Raw genomic sequence first — 24,089 nt, 5'->3', positions numbered from 1 at the left:
ATGGTCACAACTTTGACAGGGATGCCAAGGACATCTAGTGGGTAGAGGACAGGTATGCTGCTAAACATTCTGAAATGCACAGGACAGCCCCCCACAACAAAACAAATAATTATCTAGGAGGCTGCAAAGCCCTGCGTTACGCTGATAATTGAGAATTATTTTTAGCTTCCTGAGAGGCACAGAGGACTCAAAAGTAGGAGGGTCACTATTTTTTATCACTCACGTAGGTTGATACTAATAGGCTGGTGACAATTTGTAAAGCTGAAAGGGATGCTTTCACATCCTGCAACCGGTGTTTTTAGCTCAGAGAATAAGGTTTCTACTTGATTTTAAAAGAGCCCCTGGTAAGGAGATCACACAGCGTCTTGAAGAGCTCAATGTAGTTTTTCTACTTACAGACTCCTGGAGCACTAAATTATTTTTTTGTGTTCAGTTTAAACCACCCTATAGCAATTTTTTTTTAAGTTTCTAACCATAGCCTTGGAAAAGAATCTTTAAGAATTTTGGCTAGGAAGATGCTTATATTGTGATTGCAGACAGGTTTAACCATGGGCTCCTGTGGCATGCTGTTGCTTAACCCTGTTCAAGGTCTTGCCCTAGCATTTGCCAGCTGGAAAACTCATCCTCATCTTTGTTCTGAGGTTTGTCGTATGTGGAGGTATTGACTTTCCATACTAGGCTCACATTCACACACATACAAATTGGTGGATAATTGCCAAAATATTAATTTAAAATAACATTCAAGGAGGAAACTAAAGAAACGTAAATAAATGCAATATGATATCTTGGCTTAGATCCTGGAACAGAGAAACGACGTTAATTTAAAAAACAAACAAAAAACATGATGAAATTCAAATAAAGTCTGGAGTTCCATTAATAGTAATGTACCAATGATACTTTCTCAGTTTTCACAAATGTACCATGGTTATGTAAGATGTTAACATTAGGGGGGACTGGGTGAAGGGTACATGGGAACTCTGTATAATCTTTACATCTTTTCTGTGAATCTAAATTATTCCAAAATAAAAATTTTATTTCCAAAAATTAACATGACGAGGAGACTAAAATGAATAAATTGGTAAGGCTTTCTCATTTGAAAGCAATTTTTTAAAAATTATGTATGTAAGTTAGAAGCACTAAAACAGTTTGTTGCAATCCTGTAACTGAAATATCAGCTTACAATTATGTTTTCAAACTCTCTTATTTCGTTGAAATCGTAATATACTTGTTTTAATTTCACATCAAAATGAACATAGAAGTCAGACATTGCAAATCAGAATTTTGTTGTCCAGAAGTAGCTCATATTTTTTTGGTTATTATAGGTTGATATATTTTAAAGAATTTGCAAATATTTGCAAAATTGAAGATTTCACATAAACATCCAGATTCCTAGCTTCTCTTGAAAAATTCGAAGAACTGGCAAACTTGTCCCAGGTTCAGATATGTGTGAACACTTTGAGTAGAGGTGTTCTCCTTTATCCTGGGCATATGCTTGCCAGATGGCCACATACTCCCTTCTTTTTATTCCCCACTCCCAGCCCAGTTACCAAGGGGGTCAACTGTGTGCATTTCAGCATGTGATACCTGATTTTCACATTCATATTTCACTCCTCAGTACTAAATAAATAGAGCCTTTTCATATTTTTACTAATTTAAAATTTTGAAAGATTTAATTAAGCCCATTTGCCTGTAAACATATCAGGCTGTAGAAAATATATTCTGGAGTCCCACTTATGAAACCTTTTTTACCTGTTTATGGGGCTCAACATTTTTAAGTTTCCCCCAACTTGTTTCAGTATGGCAGATAAAGGACGGATACATTTTCCTTTTCCATCCCATGTCTACATAATTTGGGACCAATTATTTGTTCTATCTTACTCTGAATGGTAGCTTTGTGCTAAGACTTCTCTACTTCCCAAATAGATTTTTTAAAATTTTCAGAACTTTTTCTTAGATTGATATAATAATGCCATCTTATTTGCCAATCCCCCAAGAATAGGAATGAGTAGTGATCTTGGCTGTCGAAATTCCATGGACTCTTATATTTTGTTCCTTGAAATAACAACAATTTTTAAAATATAATTCTTTTTCATAAAGAAATAGACTCTCCTATGTAATATTTCTTCTATCCTAGGATTCACTCACCCAATTCCTAGAAGTAGTCTCCTAGTCTCTTCTCTTTTTCTCTTTTTTTCTTTATGTGATTTTATAAAGATCTTGGATGCCACTTTAGAGGAATATTCTACTTGTTAAGCAGGAAAAAATTTCTAATGAAATGCCATTATTTAGGGAAATGGTTGGCTGTTACAGGGCCTTCATATCACCAAGGGTTTGTTAAGCCTATTTGTATAAATAAAAAGATTGGAGGGCAGAAGATAGTAAGCCAACCAAATAACAAACTACTTTGAAGTACTTTAAAAATTGCTTAGCAGTGTCACCAAGAGTTAAAATCTAGCCACAATAATTTCTAACAATTCATGAGAGCAGATTTCTAGGATTCAAAAAAATTATTAACACTTGGTTTGGTTGTGGGATACATTTGAAAGAAATAAACTTTTTATTTATTTTTTTAAATGTTATGTTATCCAGATTTTTTTTACATGCTTTGTCTCTCTTTGTCGTGCTTTAAATTCTCTTGTATTATTGAGCCTTTAATGAGGAAGAGTGCCTCATGATTTGACTCCTCAGACTATAGTAAGTCTCCCAAATACATCTTCTCAGGTAACCTTGTACTTTTCCTTTGTAATGTTCTTCATGATTATATAATTAATCTTGTAATGGGCTGTTTCATATTTTTCGCTCTCCCTTTAATGTGAGACGTGTGAAGGCAAGGCCTGGTCCACAACTTTATGAATACTGATTCTCATACTGTTGAGTGCATCACAGTTTTTTAATAAATAGTGTTTAATAGGTGAATAAATATGTTGTGCCCCTGCATTTAAAACTAAATAGAGCTACATTATTTTTTTAAGTATGTGGGAAAAAAGATATATGACTTGACTTTTTCATTCTTGTCCCCAGGCCTCTAGTTTTAAGTTTCTTAAATCCATCCTGCATATGGCACCTAGACTGATCAACTTAAATACAGACAAGGTTAAGTCAAGTGCCCTTCAACATCCCCAAAGTCTTTCCTTAGTTTTGACCAAAAAAACCCAAAATCCAACAACTACCTTAGCCTGTCATATATGGCCCTCTTTGAATAGGTGTTTGTTTACCTCTCCAGCTCCATCTAAAGAATCTACTCAGCTCCAAACAATCTTAGATGTTCAGGGAATTCTAAAGTTTTCTTATAATATAATATGTTATTTATTGCCCCTTTTCCCTCTGCCTGGAAGCCCATACTGAATTTCTACTCTAAATTCACCTGTCCTAACTTTTCAAGATTCAACTCTAACATCATCTCGAGGAGGACTTCTCTAAACTCCCAAGTTGCAAAAATGTCTACTTTTTATGTTCCCATAACACATGCTCACCTTTATCTCAACATCTTCAACACATTACTAAAATGACCGGTTTGTATCTAACTCCTCTTTAAAACTTGAAGTCTCTTAAAGAAAGGATCCTATCTTATGCAATTTTGTATTGAAATATTCTGTCAATGTTCGGTGTTGAATAAATATTTCCACAGAAAAATTATATCAAATCATCATCAAATATTTATTTGACCTTTCACTAGGAGGAAAGATTGTCTAGAGTTACAAGGGATATCCAAATTTCCCTAAGATACTTCTTTGATGAATTATTTCTTTTTGTCACATTTTAATTGAAACATTTGAATTGTAAACTTTGGCCTTTTTTATTTCTTATGTTTAGGTATATTTCACTTTATTTGATTATTCATTAATTAACATATTTTAAAAACTTTTTTGAGCATTTACTATGTGTTATACTCTAAGCCAGCTTCTTGTCACAAGGAGATGATAGATGTAGCTGCTGACATAATGTAATTCAGTAGTTAAAAAATGAAAATAGAGTATTAACACTCTACTACAAGTAAGGATTTTGAAGAATGAATTTAAGCTAGTAGGTTAAGAGCCAAAAAAGAATATTCCAGACAAAGGAAACAACATGTGAAAAGCTGTGGAAGTAATTTACAGCATGGTGCATTTTCAAATTAGAAATTGTCACCTGAAGTTTCCTGCCTTTTTAGATGTAGATCAGATAGTCGAACTCCTGATTTTAAATTCTGGGGAGGTCGAATGATTTCAGTGAATTTCTCGGGCCAGTAAGTGGAAACCTAATGTCTAATAATTAATTTTGGCTGCAGATTCCTGCTTTCTTATTTTTCTGGGTTATGTCTATTCTACATAAATTCAAGTAGACATTGTCCCCAGTTTCATCTGAACAAACAAACAAAACAATTTTTAAATATACAGTTGGAAACTTGCTCTGGATAATTTGGGAAAAGATGGGGGCAGTCTACATCAAAGGTAGGCAAACAACTTGAAACTGAATATTAATACTTATATCTGTTAAATACTTTGTCCAACCAGTTGCTTAAATTTTTTTCCCCCTGACTTCTTCACTCCACACCATCTTCCTACTCTTGTCAATCTCTTATTCCTTTCTCTTCTTCCTTCTTCCTTTCTCTCTTCTACCTCTTCCCTCCTGAATGGCCTTAAGAACACTGTGGTTTCGATATATATTGTGCTTAGTAATTCATCTCATTCTGTCCTACCACCTAGTTTGTCTCACTTTCTTACTGACAAAACTAGATTAAGTTAGATTTTCTTTTGTTTTTATAAAAAAGCATAATGAATCATTTATTTATATAATTTATTTCTTTTATTTTTCCCTCCCCAAAGCCCCAGTACATAGTTATATATTCTTTGGAATTCCTTCTAGTTCTTCTATGTGAGCTGCCACCACAGCGTGGCTACTGACAGACAAGTGATGTGGTTCCGCACCGGGAACCAAACCCAGGCCGCCAAAGTGTAGCACGCCGAACTTTATCCACTAGGCCATCAAGGCTGGCTCATAAATCATTTCTATTACTGATTTAATGCCATATGTACTCTCATCCTAGTACCAGTAGGATGATTCAGTGAAACAAACAGCAAGGTGAGGCAGCATTGTATGTAAACATGACCTTTATGACTAAGTTAAATTACTAACAAGCAAGAACCAGAAAAAGTAAAAATAAAAGAATCTACTGACTTTTTTTGCCTTGAAAAATCTGTGCACTATATTTCTTTTTAATAAGAATTGCATTTGATGGGTTTTAATCAAATTTATCTGATCCTGTGCAGTCTGCCTCTTGCTGGTTTTAATTCTGTCCCTTTCATAGCATCGCTTCTGTTTTCCAGTTCCCTGCTTTGGGTTCATTTCATTATTATTCCACATTTATATGCTTCCTTTCAGTGAAGACATGGATGAGACTTTCATTCTTATGCAGATGACACTCAGATGTATTCGAAGATTAGTCCTAATTTTTACCCTACTTCTGACATTTTATCAGCTTCTCATGAAGTCATAGAGACTGGGATGGCCAATTAAATATTATTAATCTGAACTACTTATTAATAGTCCAGACACTGATTTAAATAGGTTTTATCATTCACCTTCACACGTACATGCATGTGTGTGTTTCATGACCAATAGTCAACAATCTGAGAATTTTGATTGATTCAGAAAACAGTTTCTAATCCTGTTTATCTGCATTTTAGTAACAGGTCTTTGGTATTTAGGTAAATAATTCAGTGATTTGGGGGTAGATTATATTATATGCCGTATTAAACAAAGTAAAATAAGAACAAAATGAAATTCTGACATATTAAAAGTGTTATATTTCAATGCATTACTTAAATCCCCGTTTTTGTGTTCAGATTGTTATAGAATAAACTTCAGTGTATGGTTTCACTAATAAAAATAACTTTTTGTATGACTTTCCAAACTATTAGGAGCTTCTTTCCCAGAAAGGAAGTACAAGATAAAGTGTGGTTGGACAGAGTCCTTCAAAACATATGCCAAATATCGTGCAGAAAGTCTAAAATTGTGACGCTCAACCCAGAACTCTGTATCTTATTTAATGGAGTTCCGTTTTCTGTGTGAAAACTCCACAATTCCTATTTATATCCATTAAGAGAAGAGGCACTCTACTTTTGGTATTGTTCTTCTCACTTGTCCTATTTTCTTTTGTCCACTTTGATTTCTGCAAAGTTTTATTCCTTTTTATAGCAAATGTTTTATTATCTCAGTCGAAAATTAATTCCCAAACCCTTTTCACTTTCTGGGCATTTTTTCCTCCCTACATTACTAATTCCTTCATTAAAAATATTTTACTTTAATTTATAAAGTCTTTTTCGCAATTTTGGAAATAGTTATTTTGTTTGAGCTAATACAGGCTTTGTATCTCCTGTAACTTCTATCTTAGAAATTATTTAATTTTCTGAGCCATTTATTTTCTCAGAGTCAATTTTTCATCATTGCATTGGTTTATCTTAAAAGCATATACATCTGCGAACATAGGATGGTTTTCTTTTCTTAGAATGTCCCTAAAACATTTCAACTATCTCTAATAGTCAAAATGATCACATATTAATTTTAAAAGATAATGTCTCATGAAGTGTTGCCATGGATATGGACACCTTGTTATTGTGTACAAGTTCACCTTGGTTTGATTAGAATGAGTTTGTTCTTTATAAGGTTTCTACAAGAGCCATGGAAGAAAGACTCCCAAATTTCCAGAGTGGTGGAAAAAAAACATAGAAATCAAACAATTTTTTTTCTATGTCACTTCCTAAAAATTGCCTTCCCTGATCTGTTATCTACTTCCAGAGACTTTCCTGGTCTATTACTCTGATAGCGTCTTGTAAATCCAACTTTATCTACTAGTTTGGTATTTCTCTTTCCTTCTAGACTGAAAGCTCCATGAGGGCAGGGACACTGACTGTCTTCTTTTCTTCACTACTTTCAGTGTCCAGCACAATGTTTCAAAAACAGAATATATACTCATTTAGTGTTTGTGGAATACATGAATTTGCAGAATAAAAATTGTACAGCATTCAGTTTTCATAAATGAATTGTAAATAACATTCAGTAGATAGAATTTATCAGAAAAAACTATACTGAAATATCAACATTCTTTTTTTTATTGAAAAATTTGATTTAATATTTCACTAAATAAAAGTTCTTAACATTAGATCATATTTGTTTCTAGATCTGGAACATATTTGATGAATAAATAATAAAAAATATTAATTTTGCTTTGAGGCATTAATGATATATTGCTATGATATCAGTTTATATTTTATCAGTTTATATCAACTTATATATAAACTGATAAAAATATTAGTATCAATTTATATCATAGACATAGAGAGTTTTAGATGCAGATTCCTATTGAAGTTTCCAAAACTATAATAGTTCTGATCCTCTCAAACAACCAACATTGAATGTTTATTTGTAATAGATATGTTCTTACTTTACTACCTTGGAATACAAAATAAATTCAGTTTTTAAATTATAAATCAGTGGCTGGGCACACTGTCACCACTCTCTCTTTTTCCCCTCCTAGGGCTTACTCACTCCCAGGTGACAGTCTTTTGCCTCCTGGAAAGAAAATAAATAATTAAAATCAATCCACCAAAAACCCCACTTTTGCTTCAATCAAATGTCATGATAAAAACACAAACTATCAACCTTGTTGTGAAGTGTAGATGGTAAGGATAGAGTTCAAATACCACTGGTGGTGTTTGGGCAAAGAAGGATTCAAAAGAAACTGTGGGTAGCACTTTCCCTAGCGTGCCTCTATAAGATCAGGGATAGTTCCCTTTCATGTCTGAGAAGTAGCCACACCATATCTCTCAATGTTCAATTCTCAATGACTACTACAAGTTGTCCATCTTTAGGTACCAACACTTATTCATTTCCAATCATTTCATATTTGTGCCTAATAGTATTTATTGTCCTGCTTCAGAGAGCCCCATTGGAAATCTTTAAACAAATAAGTCTCTTGTTGGTACATCTCTTTTGGTCTGAACCATTCTGACTTGGTGCACTTCACAAAATTTGGTCTGTTCATACTTATTCGTTGTTACATAGTTACACCTTTTTAGAACATCTAATTTTCCAAAGTACAAGTTAAGAGTTTATAGGAGCAATAGAAACTCTCCTAAGTTAAAATTAATATGACCAGCTTTGTCTACCACCTCTTATATAGGAGAAGAAATATAGTTTATTCCACGACTAATGCAAAGTTACTCTCAGAGATAATCTAACACTATGAGTTTTTATCCTCATCCCTGGCTAACGAGCAATGAAGTCATTGGGGTATTGAAAGATAGAAATGGAAATACTTCTGCTGGGGGTAAGATCATAATGTTTCCTAACTCACAGGTTAAAAGAAAAGGAAATATTACCAATACATCTGAATTCAAATTGATCCATCATTTTCTGTGTTTCATATGTCATCAAACATTTTTAATAACAATAGGCTATTTCTCTGAGAGAGTAAAAGCCTCATTGGACTAGAGTATAACTTCCAGGCTCTACTAAACTCATTACACTTATTGGGAGAAGCCATTAAGAGCACGTGGTGCAAGTGGTTAATTGCACATGCTCCACTGTAGCGGCCCGGGGTTTGCGGGTTCGGATGCCGGAGCGCACTGATGCACCGCTTGTCAAACCATGCTGTGGCAGCGTCCCATATAAAGTGCAGGAGGATGGGCATGGATGTTAGCCCAGGGCCAGTCTTCCTCAGCAAAAAGAGGAGGATTGGCGGATGTTAGCTCAGGGCCGATCTTCCTCACACACACACAAAAAGCACGTAGATAACTTCTAAATATAATCATTTTAAGCCTATCAGAGAGTATGGATGATATAGTCTAACTGTCTAAGTTTACAAGTGAAAGACCTGAGATCCTGATCGTTTCGATTTGCTCAAGTGTGAACACCAAGTAAGTTGAAGATGCAGGGATAGTTGAAGATACACAAACTACAAAGCTATTTGGACTTCATCCTAATGACTCCTATGAAGATATAGGCTATCATACCCCTCATAACAAAGAAACGTTCCTTGCCCGAAATTTTCCAACATCCCTAAGACATAGCGTGAGAGCAGCAGACAATGGGACTTAGTTGTTCACACAGCTCTTAGCAAATCCTTGGTGGATGAGAATATTCACCAAAAAGTGGTAGTTTGAATTGCTACTACATCCAAAGGAAAAAAAAATGGGCGATACAAACCAGACACAACAACAAATCTCTATTGTGGCTCTCATTATTTTAATCATGTGCCCATTCATTCATTCATATATTTATTATCTACTATGTGCCAGGCACTGTTATAGGCGCTGGAGACACCGTGGTGGACAAAACCAAGTCCTTGCTCTCGTCAAGCTGTCATTTTAATAGGAAAAGAAACAATAAACAATGATATGTGTATATACACATATGCATATATATACATGTGTATATACTTGTGTGTAAATATGGACATCTCTGTGTGTGTGTATGTGTATGAAGGTGATACTTAAAAATCTAAAGTTTAGATAGATTAGTCAGAATCGACCATCTATTGAGAATTATTTGAGAGAAACCTATACAAAGTAAGAAAAAAACAGCAAGTGCTAAGGTCTTCAAGTGGGAATATTCTTGGTGTGTGTAAGAAAATTGCAAGTAAGTGAGTGGAAGGAGCTTTATGGAATTTTCAAATCTTGAGAATATGTTGGAACAGAATCACAAAAGTTTCTCAATATTATAAAAAATTCTTGCAGATTCTGGAAGGAGAAAGTGATAGAGGTACTTCAGGGCACAATAAATCCAGAGACCACTACAAGCAGGTCCCGGTTGGTATATTCTGCGCAAAAAGAATATTTAACCTGTGAGTTGTATCCTTACTCAACCAAAAAATAAAATTTCAGCTTGTCTTACTTGTGTAGTTGATAATTATATCCAGTACAAATCTAAATGCCTGAAGGTTACAGTTGAACCAAAACATATTTCATTGTACTTAACCTTATTAGCCGTTTTTCAAAGCATGGTTAACTATATCTGTTTGGCTTGAGAAAAAAACAGGAATATATTTATAGAGAGGCTAGGGATGAATTTTTTTGGCTTCTGCTACTACACTTACATCATTTTCTTGAAAGGGCATCATTCTGTTAACAGGATTTCATGATGTCGTCACCTATATTATCTCATTTAATTCGCAAACAAAACTGTAAAATGGATAAGGAAGCCATTCGTTTCTCCTTTTTTAAAAACATAGGTGGCATATGCATAAAACATACAGAATATTTTAAAATAACAGCTCTGTCCAAGGCACTAAGAGTTAAGATAATCATAGATACATAGAATCTGTAAAAATTAGCTAATTTGTATCAATTCATTTTGAACTGCTGAGATCAGAATGTCAACATCTTTATGATAGCAAGCTTTCCCCTTCAGAACATGACCTGTCTTTCCATTTATACAGGGTTTATTTAATTTCCTTCAGAAATTATTTTATAGTTCTCTTTATAGAAGTCTTGTACGTTTCTTGCCAAATATATTTTTCAAACTTATATGTTTCTTTTGCTGCTTGTGTGATTTGGATCTTTCCATTTGAATTGCTAATTATTGTTGTTACAAAACAAAACTTTAATTTCTTCTTCAAAGCCGATTTATCTGACTCTTAAATATAACACTGCATATATTGTATGTAAATTATTAAATCTCTTGAGTTTAAGTAGGCAAATATCATATGGCAAGTAAATAATGACACTTTTTTGTTTCTTTAAATTTTATAACTCTTTCCAATTTTTTCTTAGTGTATTGAACTACCTAGGACCTCTAAGACAATGTTGAACGCTGTCAGATTGTGGGCATCCATGTTTTCTTCTAATCTTTAATTGCAAAAGTTTTCACACTTTACTGTATAGTGTAATACTTGTTTTGATTTCATACATTCATCATTCATTGTTATATTTAGAAGGCGTTCTCCTTTTTTCTGCTATGTGTGTGTTTCTTAGAATTTAAATCAGGACTTTCTGCTTAATTTATCAAACACTTTATGAGCACATGCTGGCTACATTAATGTCTTGGTTAGGAAAGGCTTCTTCAAATCTAAGGATGAAAATACCAAGGATTAAATATATCAAGGCTACATTAAGGAAGAAAATTTGTATCAAAATAGTGTATGAGTTCAATATAATTCAATAAAAATACCAATCCTTTTTTACCTTAACAAACTGACACATCTAAAGTTCATAGAAAAATAAATATTCAAGAATAATCAATAAAATTATGAAATTGAATAATAATGGGGAGATTTGTACTATCTATATTAAAAGTGATTAAACAATATGATAACTTATAGAGGAATAATCATGGATCAGAGAATCAATTCCAAAAAATAAAAGCTCAGATCCATGTATGGATTTTTTTAATAGATAAATAAATAGATAGAGATATAGTTTACCATAACATAATATAATACAAATGTCATTTTACATTGGTGGAGAATAAAGTAGAGTTTACTATGAATACTCTTGGGAAAACAGCTATCCACATATTAGAAAATATAATTATATCCCCTACTTTACACTACTCAAAAATAATACCCAGATAAATGAAAAGTTTAAATATAACAATGTAAAATTATGAAAGTATGAGAATTAAATATTAAATGGTATTTTCATCCTTAGATTTGAAGTAACACCTTTCCTAACCAAGACATTAAACATAGATACCCTAAAGGAAAATACTGACAAATTTACATATTTTTTTTAAAAGTTTGCTGAGGAAGATTAATTTAAAGCAAATTAAAAAATTAAAAGACTGTGGGAAAATATTTGCAGCACACACAAAAGCGATTAATATTGATAATATACAGGAAACTCCTATAATCAATGAGGAAAAAATAATTGAAACTAGAAAAAGTGTACATAAGCACAAAAATCACAGCAAAAGAAATAGAGATAACGATAAAAACTGCTGTTAAACCATACTAATAATGTAGAGAATTGGAAATTAAAACATCATTGACATACTTAACAGAATGACAAAAGCACAAATGGTTGACACTGTTATTTTGGTGTGAGCAAGGGGAACTATTCTCTTTCTTGTACCATTTTGACAGTATACTGAACAAACTTTTGAAGAGTAATTTACTCATATTTATCAGATTTTAAAATGCTCGCATGCTGTGGCTAAGTAATCCTTCTAAAAAATCATCCTACAATAATAGCACAATTATAAAACAAAAATAATAGCACAAGTATAAAGATATAAAAGCTAAGATCTTCATTCATGGATTACGTAATAGAGCTGAAAAAATAAAAACCAACTTTCACTAGTGTGTGCTATACAACAAGCAACCACAAATCTCAATGGCTTACAACAATAAGTAATTTTTCCATTCGGTTATGTTGAATGTTGTTTGCTGTGGGTCAGCTGTTGCAACTCTGCTCAAATGGCAGGTCTTCTCATTCTCCAACCCAAGATTAAGGACACTCCCTCATCATCACGTGCCATTCTCGTAGTTGAAGGCAGTCAAAAATTTACAATTCTTTTGTCACCTACCGTTTAGGCTTTTAAATAAATCTACATATGCTGACCTATAGCAGTACTCAAGATACATGAGAAAAAAAAAGTTTCAGAGGAATATGTATAGAATTAGTTCTTAAAACACACAAAAAACCAAGAAGTGTGTAAAAACACATACACCTGCAAAAAGGAAATATCTGCAAAAATACTACCTAACTTGTTAAGTGGTTACTCTGGTTTAGCTAGAAGCAGATGAGAAGAACACCATGTGTACAGGTGATTTTTACTTATCACTTTATGAGTATTTTTTCTTTATTTTTATATGAAAAAAACCTCATTTTCAAAAAAGACAGTTTCTCAGTCTAAAACGTATTTACAAGGATTCTTCATCAGCATGTAGAAAGCACTTATTTTACAGTCCATTTAAGAGCTCTGCCAAAGAACTTGGATATTTTTTTCCTTTAGTAAACATTCCTATATCATGAAAGCCACTGCGCTCGGAGGTAATGAACAGAGGTGATAAACAAGGCCTTGTCCACAAGACTGTGTGCGTACACATTTTAGAAAACAAAGCATGCCAGAGAATTCCCAAGTAGTAAGTGCTGCTCAAAGATGCAGTATGTCCTTTCAGAAAGCTGTTTCTACTAACTTCGAACCAATCATGTGATGGCTATAAAATTTTTATGGCTATAAGTTCTGAAAATTTTGTAACTGCATTCTCCATCAGATGACTAGCATCTAAACAACTTGATAGATGTGGTGTTCAAATAATGTGCTGTGAGGACTACCACCCGTTGTAGAACTCTGAGTAAAAGAGTTAGGAACACTTCCCATAGAAAGAAGTGGCTTATCGGCTTGGCTTTGTTTACATGAACAGATTTTCTGCGGGCAAATATAAAAAGGCATAACATTTTAGACTTGGAGAACATCACAGAAAAAGTGGAAAATTATAAAAATGGTACATTCAAGAAAGAGTAATAATTCTCTTCTGGTACAAGTTAAGTGTATAAGTGTATAAAATGGCAGGACATTGTACTGGAAAAGAAATCTAGGTCTTCACAAGAATAATTTTATATTCTATATAGGTAGTTTGTAATTTATCCTATGGGAAATAGAGATCAAGTTTGTATGCAATTAAGTAAAATACAGTAATCCTCCTGTATCCACGGTTTTGCTTTTCATGGTTTCAGTTACCTGCTGTCAATCAAGGTCTGAAAATATTAAATAGAAAATTCCAGAAATAAACAATTCGTATAAGTGTAAAAATTATGAGCTATTCTGAGTAGCCTGATGAAATCTTGCACTGACTTGCTTTGTCCCTCCTGGGATGTGAAATATCCCTTTGTCCAGCAGTTATCCCTTTGTCCAGTGTATCCACACTGTATACACTACCCGCTCATTAGTCACTTAGTAGCGTCTTGGTTATCAGATTGACTGTCGTAGTACCACAGTGCTTGTGTTCAAGTAACTCTTATTTTACTTTATAATGGCACCAAACCCATTAGTAAGCTTGAGTAATGATGCTGGCAATTTGAATATGCCAAAGAGAAGCTGTAAAGTGCTTTCTTTAAGTGAAAAGGTAGAAGTTCTCAACTTAATAAGGAAAGAAAAAAAATCTATCCTGAGGTTGCTAAGATCTACTGTAACTTTTATTACAGTATGTTAAAATTGTTGTGTTTTATTATTAGTTATTATTGTTAATCTAACTTCGCCTAATTTATAAATCAAACTTTATCATAGGGATGTATAGAAAAAAACATACCATATATAGGATTCAGTACTGTCCATGGCTTCAGGCATCCGTTGGGGGTCTTGAAGGTATCTGCGAGGATAAGGGGGAGTACTGTAATCACATTATGTTTTAGAAAGATAAATATAGTAACACTAAAGAGGATAGAACAGAGAGAGAAAATGGAGTATAGAAAAGGAGTTAAGTAGCTATTTCTAGTCCAGGAAAAAGATAATGATAAAGCACTGGGTATTGGAAAGAGAAGAAAAGAAGGAAAACAGGATATTTCAGAAGAGGAATACATAGGTCTTGAGGAGTGTTTGTGTATGTGTGGGAGGGATGTAGAGGGATTATTTAAGAAAGATTTAGTTAAAAGCTTCCTTAAGACATTTCTGTGGAATGTCCAGCAGAGAGAAAATTACTCTAGAAATCAAGAGAAATGGCAAAATTAGTGATGTAGATTTGAGAGCTACAAACACAGAAATGACCGTTGTAGTCATAGAAGTGAATTAGATTAACTATTCAGAGAGACCATTGAACAGAGAAAATAGGTCACTAAATCAATTTATAATTATTCTATTTAAGGGTCAGAGGGAAAAAATAGAACCAGAACAAAGGGTATGGAGCATAATTATTTAAAGCAAATAGGTCAAGAATCAAGAGGGTTTAGGACTATGTAAAGGAAGGCAGAGAATTTTAAACAAAGCTTATCAATATTTTTCATTACTGCTGAGAGATCAAGTATGTGGAAAAAATGAAGAGATACTCATCAGATTTAACAATTATGAGGTCATTGCTGGCACTGAGAAAGCAATTTTAAGACTGAAATGAGAGGTCAGACTGAAATACTTTCAAAAGTGAATGGGGGAGAAGAAAATGCAGTGGTGAGAGTAGAAGACTTAACAAGAAGTTGTAATGTAATGATTTAATTTATATGTGGAATCTAAAAAAGACAAAACTCATAGAAACAGAGAGTAGAATGGTAGTTGCCAGACATGGGGCTGAGGTGTAGGAGAAATGGAGAGATGCTGGTTAAAGGGAACAAATTTCTAGTTATAAGATGAATAACTTCTGGGGATATAAGGTACAGCCTGCTGACTCTAGTTAATAATGCTGTATCATATACAGTCATGTGTCTGTTAATGACGGGAATATGTTCTGAGAGATGTGATGTTAGGCAATTTTCTCCTCGTGGGAACATCATATAGTGTACTTGTGTACTTACTCAAATCTAGATGGTATAGCCTACTACTGTACACCCCTAGGCTGTATGGTACTAATCTTATGACACCACCATCATGTATGTGGTCTGTGGTTGACCAAAACATTGTTATGTGATACGTGACTGTACTTGAAAGTTGCTGAGAGTAGATCTTAAATTTTCTCACCACACACACACACTAAAAAATGGTAATTATATGAGGTGATGGAGATGTTAACTACCTTTATTGAGGTAATTGTTCTGCAATATACTTGTATCTAATCATCAAGTTATGAACCTTCAACTTACACAACATTGCATGTCAGTTATATCTCAAGAAAGCTGGGGAAAAAAGAGCCAATTGTTAAATATTCAGAAATTTTGTGAGGCCTTGATAAACCTTTGGTAGCTTAAAATCAACCAAGGTGGGACTATTTATAGCATGGAAATTGAAAAAAAAGAAAGAGTGAATGAGGGAGAAAAAAATGGAGTAGTGAGCTTAGAAGATTTATGAGAATTTAGATAGTAAATGGAAAGAAAAAGATTGGTGATTAATGTTGAAGGAAGAAAAATACCACTTATTTTCTCCGTATTATAAAATAACATAGTTTTATTGATTAAAACATAGAAATCAGACACAGACAAGAGAAAATTAAAAGTAACCATTAAATCACCACAAGATAGAAACTTTAAGTTGAAGGAAAGTTGCCTGGAATAAATTTATGCTAAAATATAAGCTAGAGAGAAAAAAGCTAGTAAAGAAAGCTATATTTAACACGCTAGAGAGATATATATTTAGTGATAAGGTAAGACTTGGAGTTGGGAGACCTGAGCTCGAATCCTGACTATGTTGTTTGCTAGCTAAATGATTTTGGAGAAGTTAAGCAAACTTTTGAGACCTCCATAAATTGATCTTTAAAGTGATGATAACTATATAAAGTCTTTAGTGCATATGAAAATATATATTTAACTGTACATCATTTAAAAATACGGTGGATTATTATTGATGGAATGGAAGAGGATGACTTGTTCAGGATTTTAATGAAATGGGGCAAAGAAATAGAATCAAAAGTGATACCACCAAGAAATTTTGTGGCTGTCAAGAAGAAAGTTAAGACACAGATGCAGTGTGGTCATTAGCTCTTTTGTTAAGTAGAAGAAAAGAAGGGTTAGAAAACTAAGGAAATATTACAACTTTTAACTTTTGTGAGAATTTATTAAAATTATGTCAGTGTAGCTCTTTTTATAGTCTGAATAGTCTAATTCACAGTTATAAGAACAAAGAGTAGTTTTAATATTGATATATCAGTTATGCTATTATGAGTCCTAGGGTACTTAATAAATAGAAATGAAAATACTATTTAGATTGCTTAATCAATCTAAGACTTTCTTCTTTCTCTTTGTAGATTTTTGTTAACAAAATATTGGATAAATATACCTCTCTCCAATTCAGTGAACCTATTTACAGTCAGGACAATTTATCATCCTTCACACTTTTATTCATAACTAGTTTTCAATTAATGTTGAAAATATTGAGCTTGTGAACTTCAGGATGTAAAAATCACTCTCATTTTGATAAGCGACATTAGAAAGCCATAATATATATTTCACTGTGGTTATAATTGTACAATTTAGAATTTAAAGTCTATTTGCAAGATATTTTATTGATATGATTTTGCATGTGGCATATGCTCATCTTTTAAAATGCAAATTTCTCTTTTAGTGAAGACATGTGGCTCTAATCTTCAAGGACCGAGTGGAACCTTTACGTCTCCCAACTTCCCATTCCAGTATGACAGCAATGCACAGTGCGTCTGGGTCATCACAGCGGTGAATACAAATAAGGTAAGGGAAAACCATCTGTGGTAGAAAAGCGTAATCATAAAGACAAAGGCAAAGAGATCATGAGGAAAGTGCAGTAAAGAAAATTCATAACTAAAGTATGATTTCTGCAATATTTCCTACTTATCCATTATATAAAACATAAACTTATACGAGAAATTGGAAAAGATAAATTTAAAGTAATAAATTTCTACTTCCAGTTACTAACATATAAGTGACAACACATTAAAATTATAAATGAGTGTTTTCTGAGATACATTTTTGAAGGTTGTTAAGCGTATTATTTCTTTTTTAAAAAAGAAGCCATGAATAATAGCATTTTACTTTATATCTTTTCTGCTTGACATTTCATTCGGGTATATCATGTTTTTATACATAGCTGACTTTCCTTTCAATGTTTCTCTATTGCCATAGATCACACAGCTATTCTTTGTTATATAAGGTTGGTTTTAATGTGCTCTGCACTAATAGAGGATTCATGTTGTGGGTATTTCAAAAGATTGGGTTATCATTCTATTTGACTCAAAACGAGTAATACATCTAAATATGTATGTGCCACAATACTTCAAACAAAATTATAATGGTGAATGAGTATAAGAGCAGCTGAAAAATTATCTAGTTTTCCTTTTCTACTCTCTCTGTCCTGCTTCTCCTTGTAAGAATATAGAAAGAACTAAAGAAGAAGACTCAAAATTCCTCTCAGATCATATGATACCTTTTCTGGGTTGAATTAAGGAAAGTTTGCAGAGAGAGCCCATAAAACCGGGTCAGATTTAGTTCAAATACTGATTTTAAAATTACTAACTGATGACTTTAATCAAGTTATTTAACATTTCTGAAATTCAGTTTCTTTACAAAATGTGAATAATAAGAGCATGTTATTTCACAGTGTTGTGAGAAATACACGAGGTAATGAGTACAGAGTGCTCAATATAGTAAGTACTTAAAACCACATTAACTCATTGTTATTAAAGCATATACTACCTCTCAGAATGTTTTAGGTTTTATATTCATAAAACCTAACCCTAAGAGCAGCAACCTTGTTTTAAAAATCAACTCAGTGGTCAATTACACTTGTCTTGTAGGAAAGCCTTGATTTATGAATTAGAAGAACTAGGTCAAAAGCCTAGTGTGCCCACAAACTACCTGTGTAAACTTGGGAAAATCACTAACCATGACCCACAGTTAGAATTATATTTTACGTTGTGGCCCAGTTCATTCCCGCTCACACACACAGTACCACAAAATAACATTTTCCTTTGCTGTATGAATGTGCTTCTCTATTTTTTATACTAATCTATTTATTTTAAAAATATTGGTGATGTCTCACTAAATCGGTTTCATGATTCACTAACAGGTTATAACACATAGTTTGAAAAATACTGTTGGAAGTTTTGCTTCCATAGATTATCATGTCAGAACACTTTTTGGAAGGCAATTGCTGACGTGAACCATAGGCACATAGCTCTCCTAGTAGGTATAAACCCCAATTAACCAAGATGCTTAATCCCTCAATATCTATAATTTTCTTCAGAAACCATTGCTCATGTTTTTCTTTTCATTCAATAACTTTAAAAGCAATCGTGGTGTTCTAAATGTCCAAAACAAATATATGGTTGGTAGAAAAAACTCTGAGATTTGAAACAGGATAAAACTGGATAGTTTCAAATCTGTCCATGTTATTAGTTGTACAATTTTAGGCAGGCCTGATCCTTGAGTTCTCAGAGCCACAGTTATTTGTTTTTTTTTTCCCCAACTATTAGAGATAATAATGCCATATCATAAAGATGTTTTACTGATTAGATAAGAAAATGTGAAATGTCTAATACAAAGTAGGATCAGGTTAAATGACATCTATTATTATTGCCAAATTTTGCCATCTTGTCAAGACATGTGCTTCTCTTTAGTTATTTCTTAGAATTAGCTTATGTATTAATGCAGGAAAAAACATCACTACATACAATTTTTTTCCATATTTGATTATGTGGTTGAATAATTTATCGGTGACTGTGTCTTATACTAAAATATTAAACATTAAATTATAGTCCTTTTTACTGATTGGCTTATAAACATTGCCATTAAGCTTACTAAAAATAAAATATAATGATTCAGCGTTGCAATCTTACAGTAATATATATTTTTAAGATTATTTTATGCCCATTCCACAAGCTTCTGTAAGGTAATATTTCCTTGGGATTATAGCATTTAAATGATGTTAAAATATTAGAACTTGTACTTTAACTTGGTCTTTGAATTAATTGTTCTTCTTGTATTAAGATATGCATTTGACGTTGGTTCCATGTGTATAATAAACACTTTTCTGTCTTGACCTTTTCCTTAATTTCTATGAGGATAGTCTTCCTCAGTTTAGCTGGTCTAGTGCATTTGTCTTCAATCTAATGTGTGTATACCCCTTGGGGTACACACAATTCCCAGAGTGTACAAGGGGAATCTGGACATTGTTTTCAGATATTCCACTTTCTAACACTGTTCTGCCTGAAGACCTACCTCTATCTATTTGTTCTCCTTTATCCCTTTCCTTTTTGTGATTGCCTTTCACAGTTTTAAAGAAAGGCATATATTACTTTTCCAGCTGAAATATTAATATTTTATATTACTTGAGTGTATATAAAACTCCAGAGATCCAAAACAGGCAATTCCAGATGCATAGCTCCTGAGGGAGAGTCCTTGAGGACAAAGCAAAAAATAGATTCACTAAGAAATATTTGAAGGAGACAATACCTTATTTTATCCAAACAACAAACTTATAGAAAGGCCCATGTCTTCATCTATGTATCTATGTGTGTGTGCCTACCTGTGTGTATCTATCTATCTATCTGTCTGTCTATCTACCTATCTATCATCCATCCACCTATTTTTTATCCATCTATCTGTATCTCTGTCTATCTTAGAACTAGAATTCACAATACATGGAAGTATATTATAGACAAATTTGAATTGAAACACAAAGTCTTACTTTTGAACAGAAAGAATTTCTGTTTTGTTTGATTGATTTTACAGTTTTTTCATTTATGATATACAGTGGACATTTTCTATAAATTAAATGAACTAACGATGCAAGATTTTAAGGAAACTATATTTAAGGTATTTGTAAAATTCCAGTATAATAGAAATTGCATCCTTTGAAGCTATTCACACTTAGAATTGTTTTTTAAAAATAGATGTCTATTTAAAATTGTAGGAGAAAGTAGTTTTCAAAATTCTTTGATCTATATGTGTACAGTTATTTGAAGGCTATCTAGACCAGCATTGTCCAATAGAAATATAATGTGAGCCACATGTATAATTTAAAATTTTCTAGTAGTTACATTTTTTAAAAGATGAAAGTAATTTTAATGTTATATTTTATTTAGTACCAATATTATAATTTTTGTTATCAGTATGAAATTTTAAATGCAATAATTTACCATATTTTTTTAATTCTAAATCTTTGAAATACGGAGTTTATTTAACACTTAAAAAACATCTCAATTCAGATGAGCCACATTTCAAGTGCTCAATAGCCACATGGTTTTGGTGGGTACCATGTTGTACAGGGAAAATATTGAACAGTTCCATCACCATAGAGAGTTTGACTGCTCTGCTTTAGAGAATATGAGAGGGATGGTGGTTGGTCTCGAGGAGAAAAAACGCCCCATTGTAAGGGAATTACCTCAGGTGAGGTTTCTATGGGGGCTTCAAGAAAAGGGAAAAAGGGATACTCCCGTTGGCAAAGGTGACTCTGGAAGACTTGGGGTTTTAAAATTCTCAGCTTTATTCCAGAACATCCATAGTCTCTATTTCAAATTTTGAGATACCATTCCTTCTCAATTAATGCCCTAGTTTTCACATGAGAAATTGTGAGTCTATAAGTTCAGCTTATATTATAATTATGCAACTTGCATAATTAAATTATGAGTATAATTTTCAGCTATATCTGTCCAGTGCTACAGAGTTACCCTAGAAGGTCTCTTGTTCTCTGACCATGACTTAAACTGGAATTTTATTTCTTTCCAACTCCAGTGCAGTCATCAACAGCCTTCTCCCTCCGTAGTCCTTGTAGTCTTGGGTATGATAACCATCAAATGCGACAACCACTTGCCATGTCCCCTCAAACCTTGCCTTCAATATGTGTTTCATCCCAATCCAAAGAAGTAAATTAAATAATTGTTTATGCCATTTTCTACAGACCAGATATTCTGATATGTCACTGCCAAAAAAGAAGCAAACCACTCCCAAAAATCCCTTCTTTGAGGGTCTATTTCTTGAGCTCTTCTTGATACCAAGGGGTATTTCAGTCAAGGTCTAGTCAGGAAAATATAACATAGATTAGTTATTTAAAACACAGGGAATTTAATTTGCAAGATTGTTATACAGATGTTTTAGTGTGGAAATAAGATTAATGTAGAAGCAATAACTGTATAAACAGACACCATCTTTAGACCTGGAGGAAGAAAGGAAAATATAGTATTACAGAATCTAAGAGTTTGCAATAGGGGCTTCATAGAATTGCAGCTCAAATTTCAAAGAAGGAAATACCCCATGCTTGGTGCTCAGACCTCTGAGGAAATAACTTTGAACCAGCAGGTTTAGGCAGACCCTAAAGCCAACTAGGAAAATAATCTGAGACATTTTATTTGCAGTGTCTCAACCCTATTATCAAAGAGCAGAATACAGAAGAGTTAGCTCAGAGTTAAGAGATAGTACATAAATAATTAGCACAGAATTGCTGTCAAATGATGTGGGAAAGCCTGCTGGTAGAGCTAGTTTAGGAGAAAACAAAAAATACAAGTTCAGTTTTAGATGTTCAGCTATATTTGAGATGTCTATTAGACTGGAGATCAGCTTAGATATAAAGTCTGGAGATCCAAAAGATAGTGATGGAGATAGAAATTTGTAAGCTGTCAGTGTGTAGATGTTATCTGAAGCCATGAGACTGAATAAGATCACAAAATAAGTCTTAGAAGGAAAGTCAAAGTTAGAATAAACACCAGCAGATGAGCAGCTGGTAAAGGCTCGTGAGTAGGGTACCTAGTTGAAAATATGTTTGTATGTTTTTGTGTGTATTTCTCTTGTTGCGTTTTTATATAATTGAATACCTTACAATCCCAGCCCACGATCCAAATATCCATGGAAGAATCACAGAATAAATATCTTAAGTGTATTTGTATTATTTTTTTAAATATAAATACATATCATTGGTACTGAAAATTAGAAAACATATTTCTAATGTTAATATATTCATAACAACATTTGGCTACTTGGTTTTTTTCTTAATCAATGGAAAATAAATGAACACCTCTGTCTCATGTGAGAGTCTCATCAATTTTTTTTCCTTCGTATTAAAAACGTGCTCCTCATATTCAGAGTTGGGAACCACTGATTAAAATAAAGTACAGTGATCAGTGTCACTCAAGAGCATTAGCCTTTAAAAAAATGAAAAGAAAAATCATATGAAAGAAACATGGCAGGCCCTGTTTTACGTTCTGTGCAGTCCTTCTTACCACATCATTGAATTTATGTTATTTTAAATAAGCATAAATCCTGACTTTTGCAGGAAAACTAAATCAGTCCTAAACTGATATTCTAGGACTCAGCGTGAAGTCTCTCTTAATGCTAATCCCTTAATGCACCTGTAATGATAATTAGGCACTGGTTTTCTTCTTGAGACTCAATGCCTACCTTTAATTTTGGTCCTGGTAATTGGAAATCTGTCTTGTTTCACGTCGGTGTGTCTGTTTTATTACTTTCAGTTTGCTAGGCTGAGAGAGTTCTTCATTATTGCTAGCCACTTTCAGGGCTTGGAGGCCTATTGCTGATCCACAGCCTCCTGTCGGCAGCTCTGCAACTCACCAAAACAGCTTCTTCAAACAAGTTAGCTGATTGTCTGCTCCTGGCACCGTCATCATTCTGCTTTATCCCATGAACCAACCTTTTCCACATACGTAATCATCTTCTCTTTTCATTGTCATCTACTTATTGTCATTTCTCTGATAGATGTCCTCCCAAATTTTACAGCTGGTTCTATTATATGAGACCTTCTCTTTTCTATGGGAGATGCTTGTTTATTTACTTATTCATTCAAACAAATATTTATTTATTTTTTTATTTTTTTAAAGAGACATCTTTCAGGGTGGCCCATTTTTTAATTTTTTTTGTGAGGAAGATCAGCCCTGAGTTAACATCCATGCTAATCCTCCTTTTTTTGCTGAGGAAGACCGGCTCTGAGCTAACATCTATTGCCAATCCTCCTCCTTTTTTTCCCCAAATCTCCAGTAGATAGTTGTATGTCACAGTTGCACACCCTTCTAGTTGCTGTATGTGGGACCCGGCCTCAGCATGGCCGGAGAATCGGTGCATCGGTGCGCGCCCGGGATCCGAACCTGGACACCAGTAGCAGAACGCGCGTACTTAACCGGTAAGCCACCGGCTGGCCCTAAACAAATATTTATTAGCTACTAAATACAAGATGTAGTTCTTGATGACCAAGATTCAAAGTTGAATAAAATATGAAAAAATTCTTTCTCTTATGGGATTTACACTGTAGTCAGTGGTAACAAACAATAAAAGAAACATAAATAATATATTAGGTGGTACAATTGCTATGGAGAATAATTTAGCAATGCAAGGAGCATTAAAAGTATGAGGTATGGGTTGTTTTTTATGCAGAAGACACTATAGGAAGGGATTAAATTAAAAAAAAGTGGAACTGGGTATGTAGTAGACTTGGACCCATGTTGTGTTTTTGCTTACACAACATCCATCTGTTCCCCATTCTTTATAAATCTGAGGAGCTGCCCCTCTCCCATTCTGGGTGGGATTGGAGGGGACTTCAGTCAAAGCACCCTG

General features: G+C 33.5%; 1 protein-coding gene across 3 annotated transcripts in view; it reads left to right on the top strand.

Annotated features, from left to right (window-relative positions):
* CSMD3 (CUB and Sushi multiple domains 3) overlaps positions 1 to 24,089 on the top strand; it is a 1,210,091-nt gene that overhangs the window by 586,546 nt on the left and 599,456 nt on the right. For all 3 annotated transcript variants that reach the window (XM_058564813.1, XM_058564812.1, XM_058564811.1), the window contains one exon: positions 17,122 to 17,243. In XM_058564813.1, the coding sequence (XP_058420796.1) occupies positions 17,122 to 17,243 (122 nt within the window). The remainder of the gene's footprint in view (positions 1 to 17,121; positions 17,244 to 24,089) is intronic.

The sequence above is a fragment of the Diceros bicornis genome, chromosome 21, assembly GCF_020826845.1.
Source record: "Diceros bicornis minor isolate mBicDic1 chromosome 21, mDicBic1.mat.cur, whole genome shotgun sequence".
Lineage (NCBI taxonomy): Eukaryota > Metazoa > Chordata > Mammalia > Perissodactyla > Rhinocerotidae > Diceros > Diceros bicornis.
This window is presented reverse-complemented; position numbering and strand designations above follow the sequence as displayed.